At 36.2% G+C, this 16,005-nt stretch overlaps 2 protein-coding genes across 2 annotated transcripts; both read left to right on the forward strand.

Moving 5' to 3' along the window:
- The first annotated feature begins 2,937 nt into the window (after positions 1 to 2,937).
- LOC111313360 (NDR1/HIN1-like protein 1) lies at positions 2,938 to 4,257 on the forward strand. The gene has a single exon (XM_022914027.2). It carries the CDS (start codon positions 3,129 to 3,131, stop codon positions 3,819 to 3,821), a length of 693 nt encoding a protein of 230 aa, XP_022769762.1. The 5' UTR covers positions 2,938 to 3,128; the 3' UTR covers positions 3,822 to 4,257.
- A 3,765-nt stretch (positions 4,258 to 8,022) lies between these two features.
- LOC111313361 (transcription factor bHLH67-like) lies at positions 8,023 to 10,916 on the forward strand. The gene is made up of 4 exons (XM_022914028.2): positions 8,023 to 8,560; positions 8,953 to 9,633; positions 9,730 to 10,122; positions 10,291 to 10,916. The coding sequence occupies exons 1-4, from the start codon at positions 8,528 to 8,530 to the stop codon at positions 10,357 to 10,359; spliced, it is 1,176 nt and encodes a 391-aa protein (XP_022769763.2). The 5' UTR covers positions 8,023 to 8,527; the 3' UTR covers positions 10,360 to 10,916.
- Positions 10,917 to 16,005: the final 5,089 nt, after the last annotated feature.

Below are 16,005 nucleotides of genomic sequence, written 5' to 3' on the forward strand. Positions count from 1 at the left end.
AGTCATAGTTATGTTTATTATCTTTAAGGAACGTGCTTTCTTACTTGCTTAGTGTTAGCTGATCATTTTAATAGTTTTTAATATTAGGTATGGATTTTTGTGAGAATTTATATTTGAGAGTATAAAATTTATGCACTATCAACCAAATGTCACTTTATTAATAAATAAATATTAATTTTTAAAATAAATATACAAAAATTAATATTTTTAACATCATTTAATTTATTTCATTAATGATATGATATTATTTTATTTATTGATAATATATAAAATTTATATATTAATAATGCATCAAATATAAATATTTTTTTAATTGTTCATTTGATATTTTTAATAATTTTTTAAAAAATAATAATAATTGCTTTTGTTAAAAATTATTAGTTTATTTTAGTTTAAGAAAAATGACAAGATTGATTAATAATTAAATTTTATTAATTAATTCCAACGCTATTCACTTGATTCTTAGAAAAATATATTAAATAGGATATAAATGAAACAATATCTTAAAGGAAAAAAAAAAAAAGAGAATCTTTTGGTATCGCTTTTCCAAATTAAAATCCACAATTTGCATAAATAATTACCGTAATGAATTCTTGGTTTAATTCATCACTCCATCGAAACAAATAGATGGCTACATATTGCATCAAATTTTGGTTTCATTCAAGCGCTGACAAGAAAATATATCCCACTTTCTTGTAAATATTTTGGAAGTTGAAACCAGTTTCCTTTGGAACACCAGGAATCAGGCCCAATTTTAATTGCAAATGGGTAATGATAGTTACAAAAATCGCTTGAAGAAACCATTTTTTATAGTTACCAACCATCTGATTCTAATGCTGGAGCTTCAACAACCTTGGTACCGCCACAAAATTTGGTGGACCATGGAAATACGTTGTGACAACTGTGATAAAGCGCGCCCTTATTGAATCAAACCACTTGCCATCAAAGCTTCTATTGATGGCTTTTCTGTGGATCCAAACATCACTCACCAAAAATGGTATCTCTGCATCATGCTCCCATAACGGGTGGCTAAAGCTAGAGGCAGACAGCTAATCTTCCATATACCTGCAATTGTCACGGTCCGTGCGTAAGTCTTGAGTCAAGTGGATCCTGAGACGCAGCTTGTTCTAAGCTTAAGCTCCGGCTCGTGAGACAATCACCCTCTAACAATATCAAGCGACTAGAAGCAATAATATGATTTGTAATTATTATTGCCAACATTTTTTAATTCCTTTAGCATGTTTCCATCACTGCCACATATTGGAGCTATAGATACACATAAAATAATTAAATGGATTTTTTTTCCAGCGTGGGAGTGCAGGCTTATGCTATAAGGAAGCCCAACCACCATCAAATATGTTGTATCTGTTCTCCCATGTTTAATTAATGGTGATGAATTTAATTTACTGTTGCAAGCGTATTCAAGAAGTTTTAAGAAAGAAGTAGGATCATGTTATAGACGAAATATTTTGCAAGCTGATCCTTTGTTATTGCCATGGGTGATGCTGTCATTTTCTTTTGCATCCAACTACAACTGACTGATTGTAGTTTGGCAGGTTAGTTGTATAATGTAATTTGCTTCAATAGGTTAAAATACGGATTTCTCATGGCTGACTCTTTTCTGTACAACTTGATATTCTAGACTGCGTAGGATCTTTCATTCCGTCTTTTTCTTCTTTTTTTTTTTTTTTGTATCAAATGTAAACGGATGCAAAAGTTCTGATTGTTGAATAGAGTTGAAATAATTCTAGTGAAAGGTATATTCCTGAATTCAAAATCAAGGGGAAACGCATTTATGATTCTATAACAAATGTATCATTGTTCTTTGAGATTGATGTTTCATGAGATATGCACCCTGCCTCCTTAAAAGGGTGGGGGCAAAACTCGAAAAGGAAGAAACAAAAGAGGAGAAACAAAGTAATTTCTATTGCAGAAATTGAAGAAAGTGATTTCCAAGTTCCAACTAAAATGGTGAATGGAGTTGGAGCGAAATACCAGACTTGTCACATGGAGAAAGAGAGGAGACCCATGGAACTCTGACATGCATACATATGCAGGTGGCACTCGGTTCAATTGCAACGTGGAATACTGGGATCCAGTGAATGACGGCATCGACGAGGCATGAAACTATCGGGATTCGGGGCCAAGCATGTTGAAAAGGCAAAGAACAGCCACGTATTCTTCCAGTGCATATACATTTGGGTAAGAACTTATCCATTTGTCGGTGCTGCAGCTGCTGGTCAGTGGGCACAGTATGCCCCACCCAATGTGCTACTTTTTTTCTGCTTACCATCTAGAGAGAAAAAATAATAATAATAAAAAGAAACTATCCCTTATCATTCCTCTATCTCTTACCCACGAAGGCTCCTCTCTTCGGGACCCGGATTACAAATTACAATCTTTAAATCAAAAGCATGAAAATGAACGTCAAATTATTTCAACCGTCGCTTTGGGCAAATGATTTGGAACTTCATCTTTTCCCTTTCTACTGTTTTCTTTTATCTCATTTTCCCCTCTTCTTTTACATTAACAAAGTACCAAAAGGATGATAATATTGGATAAGGTGACAACATCATATATAATAATGTCTGTTAGTATGTGATACTGATAGCTCTAGCCTGATAAGTATCAGTCCACAGAGGCCTTATACTGTTAACATCATATAATGTCCTACTACTGGCTCAAGGCCTAAAGCTATTGACGAGCCATCATACCAATCATCAGCTTCGCAGCTCTATCGAACCTTGAGTAAACTAATTTAAGGTGTTTATGTTTTGTTAAATTTTTTTTTGGTAAAAGAAACTTTTAAGTCAATTTTGATCAATACTTGCATTACTTTCTAATGTATAATAATAATTATTAGAGATAAAAGGAAAAAAAAAACTTTTATGATTAATGTATCATGAGGGACTAGTAAGTAATGGATCTGAAGGGGGCCTCCGGCTATATTCCTTGAAGTAAAAGGCGAAACAGGAAGTATATATTCACACATATTGTTCTCATTCTTTAATTTTGTTTTCAACAATATTGTCACTAGGCCAGCCGTCACCACCAAGGAACCCTCCTCCCTCTTTCAGTTTCTATCCATTTTATTGTGCAAATACCGTCACATTTATATTCACTTTTCCATGAAAGACCAAGAGCAATCACAAGACCCTCAGCGACAGCAACCCCCATCACCCAAAATGGGCGAAGACAAGCAAGCTCCCCCTCTCTATCCTAAACCCAGGCCACCAAGCAAAAGCCAAGGAGGTGCAGGCCGGTCCTTTTGCTTATGTATTTTCATCTTCCTCCTCTTAGCAGGAGCCACAGCGCTTACTGTTTGGCTCATCTACCGTCCCCACAAGCCTCGTTTCACTGTTGTCGATGCTGCTATCTATGAACTCAACGCCACCTCACAACCCTTCATTTCCACTTCCATGCAGTTCACAATTGTTACAAGAAACCCCAACAGGAGAGTCTCCATCTTCTATGAAAAGCTGCAAGCTTATGTTTCGTATAGAAACCAACAGATTACTCCTCCAGTGGACTTGCTGCCACTGTACCATGAGACAAAGAGCACGGTGGTACTGTCTCCGGTGCTTGGTAGCGAGACGGTGCCAGCATCGGCAGAGGTGGTGAACGGACTGATGATGGATGAAGCTTACGGAGTGGTGGTGCTGAGGGTGGTGATGTTGGGAAAGTTGAGATGGAAAACTGGAGCTATAAAGACAGGAAAGTACGGAATTTATGTGAAATGTGATGTTTGGGTTGGTTTGAAGAAGGGAGTAGTAGGGCAGGTGCCTTTGCTTGGCGCTCCTCCCTGTAAAGTTGATATATGAATTATGTAGAGATATGTATATGTATCTCTATCTGCTTTATCAGATATGAAGTATGTTGAGGAACATCAAACATGTACTCCTAAGCAATGTGATCAGAAAAATTAATGCAAAGGGGTTTCTTCTTCACTTTTTCACTATCATCTTTGTTTCAGTTCGACTGCAGATCAGTGTAAACTATGAAGTAGTAGCTTCTAGTTTGTTCTGAAATTTGTGTTTTGTCGGTTTACAATTTTTGAGATGGATTGCCACATGGCCCCAAAGTTTAGACGCATGGCTGTACATGCGTCTAAAGTTGGCCACCATCTGTTTTATTATTATTATTATTTATTTATCTTTAGTTTATTGTTTGTCATACATAATATTGACTATACATTCCTCACTTGCAAACTGAGGCAAAGTATTTCACCGACAAGGAAACAAAGTTAGGATTCTTTAATTAGGTGCTGATAGAACCTTTCGTTTTCTGTATTCCTTTTAAGTAATATTCCCTTCATCTACCTTTGCTTTATTATTACTAATTAGTTGCCTTATATACCTCATATCGATTGCTTAAATCATATCTTATTAACATATTGAACCAAGAGAAAGAATAAAGAATAGGAAGAAAAATATACTAATGAAAATCTTGATTGAAAAAAAGCATTCCTTAATTTTCTTTTTTGCAGAAATAACATGGGTCAGAGGGTATCAAGCAAATAATTCTCGCCAAACAGAGAGGCAATTCTTTCCAACCATCATGGATCTTTTTTACCTTTTGCGTCCTCATCATCCGCTTGACAAGGCAGGAGCTTAAACCTGCACAAGGGACAGGTCCCGTGTCCCTGATCAACCCACCCATCAACGCACTCCCTGTGATAGAGGTGACTACAATTGCCAAGCCTTAGTGCGTTACCCTAAACCCAATAACCAGGCTAAAGCGTCTTGAATCAAGAGAACATGTTGTTTAACCAATCTTTCTGCAACTTTCAAATTAAACAATCTCGATGGTTTTTGGAGTTACTAAATTACTATTAAAATTGACAGACCAACCCAAAAGCTTGACTTCTCGCCTATGTTTTCTTTAACTCTGAAAATTACATTAACCATGTAAGACTAAAAATTATCCTATTTGTTAAAAAAAAACGACCATGAGAATGTGTTTAAATTGGCCGAAGATAACACCAAGTATTTTATTAAATTTAAAGATTGAATTAACACTCATTAAAAAAAAAAACATTTTTTTTTGAATAAACAGGAAGGAGAAAGACGTGGTAGGCTCGATGGAGGTCATTTAATTGGTCAACAAGGCCCAGCCAACTAACAATTAATGGCCATCCAGACTGTTCATTTTAATTAGGCCCAAAGTATTAAAAATGTAGTGCCAATAGCTTTTGGTCTTTGGTCCACAAAAGAAGAGGCCCAATGAATTTTAAAACCTGGTCCAAGTGTTAAGCCTGTAGCTTAATGATCTTTTTAATGTTTTATTTATATGGGATATTACTGTGGTGAAGATCCTGTTAGCTTGCCATGTCGAAATCAGGCCAGAAGCAGATGCTGACATGGTCTTAGACAACGTAATAGAACGTATGAGAAGGGAGTATAATAGCAGTCATGTTACCATACTGGCAGTCATAGAGCGTTAATGGAAGGGAAGATTTTTTGGGGCCTCATTGTCCTCTCTTTTGAAAGCTTTTTATATCCCAAGGATCAAACTCTACATATATTAGGTGGCTTATGGTTGATATTTTATCCGGATTAGCACATGATTTTCTGCTTAGAAGTCCATATCCAAGACTTAATCAGTAGATATTATGTAAACTTCGTTCATGGAATCATCCCTTTCGGTGCATTTCATGTTTATTACCATTTTAGTTCGATAGATGCATGCATCTTTCTTCTTAAGGGAAAAGTTTTCATCATGCTGTGAAAGAAAGTTAGCAATCTTTACCAACACAGGTGCATATCCAATAATTGGGGTCTACCACCAATTAAATTTTTTGCGTCACAGGGATCATATGAGATGGGGCTAAGCACCTGGTCCGTGAACACGTACTCAGTTACTATGAACAGATTGGCATGTGATGTTGGGAGGTGGGGACACTGGCATCGTCTCACTCAGTCTGTGCACTTGAGATTTCCATTATACCCTGATATTTTTTCTCTGAAATGTGTCCGGCAGCCCGTTTAAATCTAGAATCTGTCATGGTTACAGGTGAATGAGCTGAAGAAACCAGTTACGTAAATTAAATGAAAATGAAATTCAACTTGCAAGAAAGGGATAAGGTTCCTTGCAATCCTGGGGCTTTGGTTTAACCAAGAAGATAGACAAGAATACTGTTTGATGAGACTAATGCCAGCTCGGTATGCAGTGGTAACATTTACGGTTCTTTTTTTTAGACCGACTCTAATGTGTGGGCGTAATCTATGAACTACAGGACAAGACCAAAAATTGCAGTTTTCTCGAGAAAGAGAATGCCTCTGGTTGTGTGGCTAAAGATGTGCAAAATAGTTTTATAGGTTGAAAAGGGCTATACCGCAGTCCAAATGGATAAGATTATTAAGACATTATCAGATGAATTATGTGTCCTCAATTCTCAGGCTCCGATTTTATTAGATTGTGTTTGTCTAATTTTGTAAGTCGTCTTTTATCTCTGCTTTTGTTGGTGCGTGAAGCTGTGAATAAAAACGCATTAGTCACGTACATATCTTGCCACTCATGAACCATGAAGGGACGTGTGAGCTGTTCAATCGCTTCCTATTAGGTAGAAAGAAAGGAGTTTGCCACATGCAGAATAATCATTCAGAAGAAAATTTTTTTATAAAAAATTGATTGAATGGGAAAGGAAATCGCCTTATAAGACAGGGTTGGTCTCCATAAAACAGTTGACAGCAACGGTGTTCTAATAGCAACCCAAAAAATTATTACTACTTGGTCTGGCAGTCAAGATTGTTGTCTTTGTTAGGCTTCTGAAAGATTCGAGTCAGAGTCATGCCTTGATCATCAGGTAATTCCTCTGAAGCTATCTAAATGCTGCTGGAGGTGCTATTTTCTTAAATAAAAAGGCATAATTTTTTTTTCAAGTTTGTATAGTATTACTAGGCTCTGAGCAACTACAAGGTAGCGTTTTTATCTGATAGTGGAGGCAGAGAGATTTAGGACTGCCAAACTAGATGAACCAAGAACATTATTTCCTACAATTTTCGACATACAAGGCCCTTCTAATGGGGTAAGTGACTTGCAAAATAGGAGCAATGTCGCAGAGTAAAGTCATGGAGACAGTTTAAATTTTACCAGTGGAGGCCCCCTGAAATCATTAACGCTCATTGGTACATTTAAATCTTAACCATACTCAAGAAGGACTCTCCATTGGTTGAAGAGGAACTTGACTAATTAAGCTTGAAGCAAAAGACAGATCTAAAACTCAATTTCCTTCTGCTTCCACTTGAAGACAAATTTTCTGTCCTCGAGACAATTAATGTAGAATAAGCTCACAGCTGTGGCTAAGGAGAGCTTAGGTCCCTGTCAAAGCTGTTTTTTCAATTTTTGAGAATAAGAAAAATGGCAACTCCTCCACATGTTTTTGGGACACCAAGGACGCTCATCCTTGAATAAAAATGATAAGTTTGTAAGCTGCGAATTTATTGTTATCCATATGAATTTGACCAAATGAGATCATATTAAAAGTTAATCTCTTTTCCTTTCCTGTCTCAGTCTCACCTCTTATTATTATTATTATTATTTTAACTAACAGCATGATGGAGGTGATACCATTTCCTTCCCCATTTTCTTTTCAACCCAAATTAGATAGTAAGTACTGAGTTTGAAGGCAAATCAATTTAACCATTTAACCATTTGAGCTAGGAATCTAAATAGAACTGAATTAGCAAACTCTTCCCTTGTCCTTGTAACCAGAACCAGAAGGAAGGGTCACTATTACCACCCTGGAGGCAAAGGAAGTCTTAATTGTACAATTGGACCCATGTGCAATGGAAAATGAAGGTTATATGCGTAGCAGTAAAAGGGGGAATTCCCTGGTGGATTTTTACAAAAACAAAAAAGAAATAGATGCGCTATAAGGAAATGACCCATCATCAGACGGGTGACACAATCCATAGGAGGACTTTCCAAAGCTTTTCTTTTACGTACGCTTGAAAGGGAAGCCCCCACAACTGTCTGTCCCCGCTGCTAGACAAAACTGCCACCGCCAATAATGCTTGGGACCTTGTAAACTAGACAACCTCCCCTCTCTCTCTCTCTCTCTCTCTCTCTCTCCCCCCCCCCCCCCCCGCTTCTCTGCTAAAAGCTAAGTCTCACCAACTCTCCCAGTCCCAAATATATCCTGCATATCTTCTCACTCTCAGTTGGGTCTTTTCCCCCCTTCGTTTCACACCACATCTATTTCTTGTTTCCATTTTCTTCACCATTGTTTTACACCAGCTTCGAGTTGCATTCTTACTCTGATGACATTTTTCTCTTTCTTTCTGTGAGAGTTCTTCAAAGCATTTAATATTATTCTATTTAGGAGTATTACCAGCACGAGAAAACTAAGGAATTAAATTGTGTTCGGGTATGGGGTCTTATTCTGCTTCTTAGGGGTTACATTTATGACTTGTGTTTGTTTTCTTAGCATCACCATATGGAATGTTGGTAACTGAGAGAGAGATACAGAACGAGAAAGAGAGAATTTAAGGCATTCCTTCCAAGTACTTATTACTACTAAACTGTTATGGAGAGGCTCCAAGGACCAATTAATCCTTGCGTATGTTACTTTGCTTACTTTAGTACTTCTGTTTCTTTTATACTTCCTCTTTTCTTCAATCCTTTTTCTAGAATCAAGATATAGATTGCATCTGCATTTACTCCTGTAAAAATGCTTGCATTCAATGCAGCGTGGTTTTTTGCTGGAAAATTCTAACATCTGCGACTGCTCTACTGCTGCTTCTTACTCTTCTAACATTCTATTCTCACACTGCTTTCATTCTCTCTTATCTGCTGAGAAACCTGAGTCCTCCACCCGATTAGTTTCAGTATTTTTTTTTTCAAATTTCTTTAGATGGTTGTTATGTGAACCCACTTAAGAATTTTTCTCATTTTCTCACATTATCATTTCCTTTTGGTTTTTGTTTCCTACCTTCAAATTATTCATTGCAGTTATTAGGAGAGGATTTGGAAGTGGAATGCTTAGAACAAGGATTTGTTAACTCAGAGAGCTTAAGGTTTGGAGAAAAAGAAGAAGAAGAAGAAGAAGATGCACACTTTTCAATACCAAGCTTAGAAGACAAAATGCCATTCCTTCAGATGCTTCAAAGTGTAGAATCCCCACAACTTTTTGCCTTCAAAGAACCCAACTTTCAGACACTTTTGAGACTGCAACACTCGAAGAAGACTTTGGAGATAAACAACAACCCCTTCGTCCTGGAAATGGAAACCCAAATTCAAGCCATAGAGTTTGAAAGCTGTGTTACCCATGAAGTGCTCGACTTACATTCACCAGTCATATCTGAGACCAAAGACTTTAAAAGGAACGCAAATTCCAGTTCATGTTTTGAAGTTGTCAGCTCCGAGTCCAACCAAGACCCACCAAAGTCAGCAACAGCAGACAATTGTAGTAGAGAAGGTAACTCTGGTTCCTCACCTCAGAAAAACTTCACAAAATCCCCTTCCATTACTCGAGAACGAAGAAAGCGAAAACGAACGAAGCCAGCCAAGAACAAAGAAGAAGTTGAGAGCCAACGGATGACCCACATTGCCGTTGAACGCAACCGTAGACGTCAAATGAATGATTATCTAAATTCTCTCCGCTCTCTTATGCCTCCATCTTATATCCAAAGAGTATATCAATCTAATCCCAGCAAATTTTTAATCCCACAGTTAGGTGGTATAGCTATCGTTTCTTTACCAAATATCATATTTTATTTTGTTTTACAGGGTGACCAAGCGTCTATTATAGGAGGTGCAATTGACTTCGTTAAGGAACTAGAGCAACTTCTTCAATCCCAGGAAGCGCAAAAGAAAATGAGAAGAATTGAAGAAAGTAATAATTCAGTGTCAAAGTCTGCAATGGAAATTTCACAGCCGGAATCTGGAATTGGATCTGAAGATGGGAATTGCGGAGAGGAAGTAAATGCAGAAAGCAAGTCAGGTGCAGCTGAAATAGATGTTAATGTAATACACAATCATGTAAACTTAAAGATTCAGTGTTCAAGAAGACCCGGTCAGCTGTTACAAGCCATTGTCACCCTGGAAAGTCTTAGATTAACTGTTTTGCATCTCAACATTACTTCTACGCAAGCTTCTGTTCTTTACTCATTCAATCTCAAGGTAAAACTAATATGTTTTTTAGTTTAGTTTTTTCTTTTTTTAACCTAGGTCTTTACTATTCAACAAGTACTTGCTCAAACCCTAGTTCCAAAATTTCTCAATATTTGTCTTGTTCTTTGTTGTTTTTTTTTGTTATTTTCTGGGGTGTGCTGCAAATTGTAATGGCAGATGGAGGACGGCTGTCACCTAAGATCAGCGGATGAGATAGAAGCAGCAGTTCATCAAATATTCAGCTAAATTCAAAGGTTAAAAAAAAAAAAAGGATTTGGTCGTTAGGCAGCTGACTTGATTCCTGGAGGGAATAGTACGGGTAGAAAAGGAAGACCAGGGAAAAGGTTGAAAGAAAAGGGGGGCTGGGGCTTTTGAGAATAGAAGAAAGGAAACAGAGGGCACCTTCCACTGTGTCCATTTGAAGCAATGTTTTGTACCACAAAGACAATGCAAGACAGAGCCCTTGATGTTTACAGCTTAACTTAAGAAACTTCCCTTGTTTATCACTAATTATTTCTTACTTATTAGAATGATAAATATATTTAATCTTTGGTTAGCTCTTTCCAAGTTTTTTCTTTTTTCGTATTTTGTGGTTTTAGGAGGATGATTCTATTCTATCCTAGTACTAGTTTTTGGTGTGGACTGTGGAGTGGTGAGAGTTGAGGGTGAGTGGGGGTCCAATTTAGGGTGTATGGCTTTCATCGAGTTTCAAAATTTGCTGTATAAATCTAAATCTCGTTATTGCACTTTTGCGAGTGATGCTCCTCTTTTTATACTTGTCCGTAATGTATGGCCATGGATGTTTCATCATCACACACTGTCCTCTCCGCCTACTCCTTTTTTCCTTTGCCTTTTCCTGTTCGCATCTTTCTTTTTCGACTCGTGTTCTTTTAGGCACACTTCATTTTCCAGCTTTAACTTCATGGGTGATGGACCACTTCTTATATTTATGACTCTCAAAAGTACAACTGATTCATCACTCTTCACAACCGTTCAAAACCTAAGAGTACGCAAACTCATCACAATTTCATATCCTAAATTCTTAATTGGCATTTCTTAATAATATACTCACATCCGCTATGGTATTATCATAATTGTCTTTAAGTTTTCATAAACGTAATGATATATTTGTCTGAATCAAAATGACCTTACTAGATACAAATTCAAAGAATACAAGCAATGCTGTAATAATTTAGTACTATCCATTATGGTCTGCGTAGAAGTTAACATGAGATAATCTGTTGTAGTCTCGATCTACTAGTAATATGAGAACCTAAAAAGTGCATTTTGTGCCAAATGCAAGGCAAAGGAAAAATAAATAAATAAATATATATATATATATATAGAAGCAATTGGTGTTGTACTTCTAGGATTTATATATTATTTAAGAAGAAAAAGATGAAGAAAAGATGTTTAATCAGAATCTGGTTTTGGAATTAGAGTTAGTCCTGAGGCGGAAATGGCATCATGATCATCTCTTTTGAACATGTAAATCCTTTTTTTTTTTTTTTTATCAAAAGCTACAACCAGTAAATCCTTTTTTTTTTTTGGTTCATCACAACTTTTTGTATTGAACTTCTTCAGTGTGCCATCAATTGTGATTCAATATTAGCTTAAAATTAATTCATCAAAGTAAAGGAATGGACAAAACTGAGGAATATTAGCAAAATAATATTATTTATGCTCTAATCCCCAATTTTTGGTCCTCGAAGGTGCTCATTAGGCCCCATTTAAGAATTTTGTAGCTAAGAAACTACATGAAAACAAAACCTGGAACATTAACATCATAACATTACTTTGCAAAAATTTAGGTTAATGACCTAGAAGAGCCCTTTTAAATTTTCCCCAAGACTAGATAAAGCGGTAATTCACAATTACAATATAGTTGCAGGAATTTCAATTACTTGAGGAAAGCCTGACAGGAAAGACAAGAATGGCAGTGATGATGGGTTGGGATTACAAATATTTGATGAATCCCAAACTGTCTCCATTTCCTGACGCATCACCAAGAACCACAGAGCTCATGGGCTCATGTCTCATAATCGACTTGGGTACTCTACTCAGTTGCATTGACTCCTAAATTTTATCAACGGGGTATTTGGATTGAAATGACAACCTGAAACTTTCACGCATCAGCAAAATTTGACCCTGCCTGTGACAATTTCTAAGTTGACAAACCCATTAACTAAACACAAAATTTCCAAACTAATCACACCATGTTTTTAACTAATGGGGCGAGAATTAATTAAGAAAAGCAGATGAGTGACGTGGTATATAGAAGTGAATACAGGATTCAAACTACACTTGGATGTATTCAATAATAAATAAATTAAGGGTCAGTGGTTTTCTTCAAAACAAATATGATTTAGTCTAATAAGTATAATGCATACATTCAAAGTATAATGGTCTCCAAGTCTTTAATTTAATGATTAAAAGTGCTTGAATAAACATCAAAAATCTGATTTTAAATTAAATTTTTTTTTTATTTGTATTAGGGCTTTAGCTTCGTGTAACCAAAAAAAAAAAAAGTGTAATGATACATTTAGTGTAGAGACAAAAGTACTCTTATTTATACAAACAAACTACAAAGGAAAGAGAAGGAGAAGGGTTTTGATGGAAATAGGCAAAGTCAAAGCTAATTGATGAAGAGCAACCCACGTTCTAGACTGAAAATTGTCATAGGGGTCAGAGAGGGAGAGCTGCAAAGTGTGCAACAGCTTAAAGCACACATCCCCATGTGTAAGAATCAAAAGATGTCCGGGCCAGGGACAAATCATCCTCCCATCGTAGCCAAGTCCTAGTCATTGTGGTCTTCGTGTTGCTTCTTTTTACGGCCAAGGTCAGTCCCAATCCAACATCATATGGTTTCTTCCTAGCCCTTTCTAAAACCCCTATACAAGCTACAGCTCCATGATTACTACCTCCTCCTCCTTCTATGTTATCAGTTTCTTTTCAATGATCCTAAGCTCTCTCTTTCCAAGTCAATGATCCTAAACTAAGCTGATACTCTAATAAAAATAGTACTAGCAATTTACAGTAGTTTTAGACATACTATACTGGAGCCAAAACATGGGCAATTCCAACCGTATTAAAAATAAATTAGTATATAGAACATGGATCCAAGAAGAACGTTGGTCACAGATAATGGCATAAATGAATGTTTCATTGGGAAGGACGACTGGACGAGCCAGCATATTCAACCTAAAGGCAATTAATCTCGCATCTCTATATATGATTATCATTGGCAGTAGCTTATTTTATTCACGCTTTTCCACATTATCATTAGCATTACCTTGAGTTTTGTAAATTTGTTTAAGCTTTTAGAAAGTATTAATTGAGAAGTTGAAAGTGGTTTACCAAAGAAATCGCCGTCAGCCGTAGAAAGAAAGACATTGGGACCACTCAGAAGATCGCTTTTTCTTTTTCCAGCTTTTTGCAGCGTCTCTGCCCCTAGTTTGATACCACAGGTGACATGGGAATGTGACTACGTCCTCTCATGAAACTAAGCTTTCAAAACCCCTATTCAAATTCTTTTTCATCTCATAATTTTTGTAAAATTTATTCAATAATCTGAATTTGTTGTTATTATTAATGAACAATGGAGTAGAGAATTCTTAAAGAAGGTTAGTGATGGTATTAATAAAATAAGGAGATTGAATCATTATGCCTGCTTAACAATATAAGCATTAATTGTCCCATGGTTAACAACAGTTGTATAGCCTAAGAATGCGAGCAAGGGAGTTAACCATAAAACAAAGTCACCGCCCACCTGATTATTTCCCATCAAAATTTAGGAATATTCAATCACATTAATTTATTAATTAAACTTTTTAAAAATGTATTTAATTGGTCAATAATCATATAATTTGTTTATAAAATATTAAATCATTAAATTTAGCAAATAAAATTTAACCAGTCACAAGTATGAAATATATATGTATACATGTGCATCTTTCAAAAATATATGTGCATTACTAAACGAAGAAGATGGCTAATAAGTGGTTGGTTCCTGTTCATTCATCTTCAAAAGTTAAAAAAAAAAAAAAAAAAGAAATCCCTGCCCATCTCACCATTCTTTAAATTCCAATGAAGAAAATGCTAAGCTCGATCATGTACCACAATTGCACTATATGCGTACAGTCTTTCACTACAAATTCCAACGAGAAAAAAAAATCTGAGCAAGCATTGCTTTTTATCTATATTATAAACTCACATGAAAAAAATTCTAATTCTAATCCCCTAACAAAAATATTGAACAAATAAAAAAATGCAAACAAATCTAGGTCATAGGGTTTGAATTTGATTGGGTGTTGACATGGTCAAGGCTTAAAACCTGGGTTTTTTTTTTTTGAAATGTCCCAAAGTTTGAAGTGGGGTCACAATCAGAGCTTGATTCCCTTCTGATGGAAAGGCATCCCGCATCTTAACAGAGACTGACCAGAGAGATCTCCACGTAAAATCTTCTCTCTCGTGCCCCCATGGCTACATCTCACCTTCTTTCATCCTTCTTCACCGTACAATCAATCAAAGCAATGCTTTAGGATGTGAAGGAAAAGAAGGGTCAAAAGATTGTGGATGACGTGAGGAGTTTTGTCTACGCGAGCGAGCGCGTGCAGTGTGGCTTCTCAACTGCGGACTTCACTTTCTATTCGTGCATGTAGCACGTTTGCCAGAGAAAAAAAAAAAGGTCGAAAATCAGGAAATGTTTATTTCTTTAATTTTCTTCTCTTCTGTGGTCTTGAAAGGGTTTTTGGTTTGGTTAGCTTTCGGCGAATGATGTGTTCTTAAACGTAGCCTTTAATTTGGAGACGTACATTTACTACGTAATGTATTCCACAGCTAAGTCTTGAGGTTTCTAATTGACCCTTACCTCTGCGGATTTGGAGTACTTTTTTTTCCCTTACGCTTTGGCGTAGGCAGTCGAAAAGTGATAAGAATATCAAATTCTTTTGCAGGACCAATACTAAAAATTCACTTTTCCAAATGGTCATTGTGGTAAGACAAAGTTATAGTAGGTTGTGGGGACTTCGAGATTGGCCAATCAAAATATGCTTAGAACTTCAGTTATGGCATCCTAATCTCCCCCCCTTTTTACCAGTAATTATTCACCTCCAAGTGGTCCAGACATAATCTCTTATTGCAATGCAGTAACTTTTTAAGTTGCTATTGTTTCATCTACCTAGCTATATATTGGATATTTGGAATTGACCCTTTTCATGTTCTGAGGAATAAACTTTTATTTCCGTTATGTCATCAATTTGCTTTGGAATTCATTCGAATAAAGAAAAAAAAAAAGCTTCGGATTTTGGATAGAATATTAAGAAAACCTCATTAGTTATCGAAAGAAGTTGTCTTTGTCACGATTAAAATTCCAGTTATCAACGTGCTTTAGTCTGCAGAGAGCCCAAATAATTGGGTGAGGAAAAGCTTTTTCTTGGGAAAAAAAATTTACTCTCAAATGTTGCCTAATATCTAACACAGCTAAGGTCGTTCTCACATATCGTTGGTAGTAGTGTATTTAATGGACCTAGACCATAATTGACATCAGGTGCTGAGGCGATTAGTGTGATGTTCTCTAGGCCCGTTTACAGGACCGATGGATTGGCTTTAGATTGAAACCCAAGTTACTCTGATCTAACCTATTGTGAAGTTGAAAAAAAATTAATGTACAAGCACCAAATATAAGGACAAATGAGAAAAATAAAACAAACAGGAGAATTGTATATTTCATGGAAATTTTCTACTTTCTAGTTAAAATTATTGGGTAAATTTAAGGTTTATGTTTTGTCATTAGTTATATGACAATTGAGTTTGATTTTTTTTCTTGTCTTTTTTTCTTTTTTTACTCCAATATTATTGTAGAACAACCTAAACTGTCGCATAATAAATCAG

Source organism: Durio zibethinus, chromosome 23, assembly GCF_047325235.1.
Source record: "Durio zibethinus cultivar Kanyao isolate XHJ-2024 chromosome 23, ASM4732523v1, whole genome shotgun sequence".
NCBI lineage: Eukaryota > Viridiplantae > Streptophyta > Magnoliopsida > Malvales > Malvaceae > Durio > Durio zibethinus.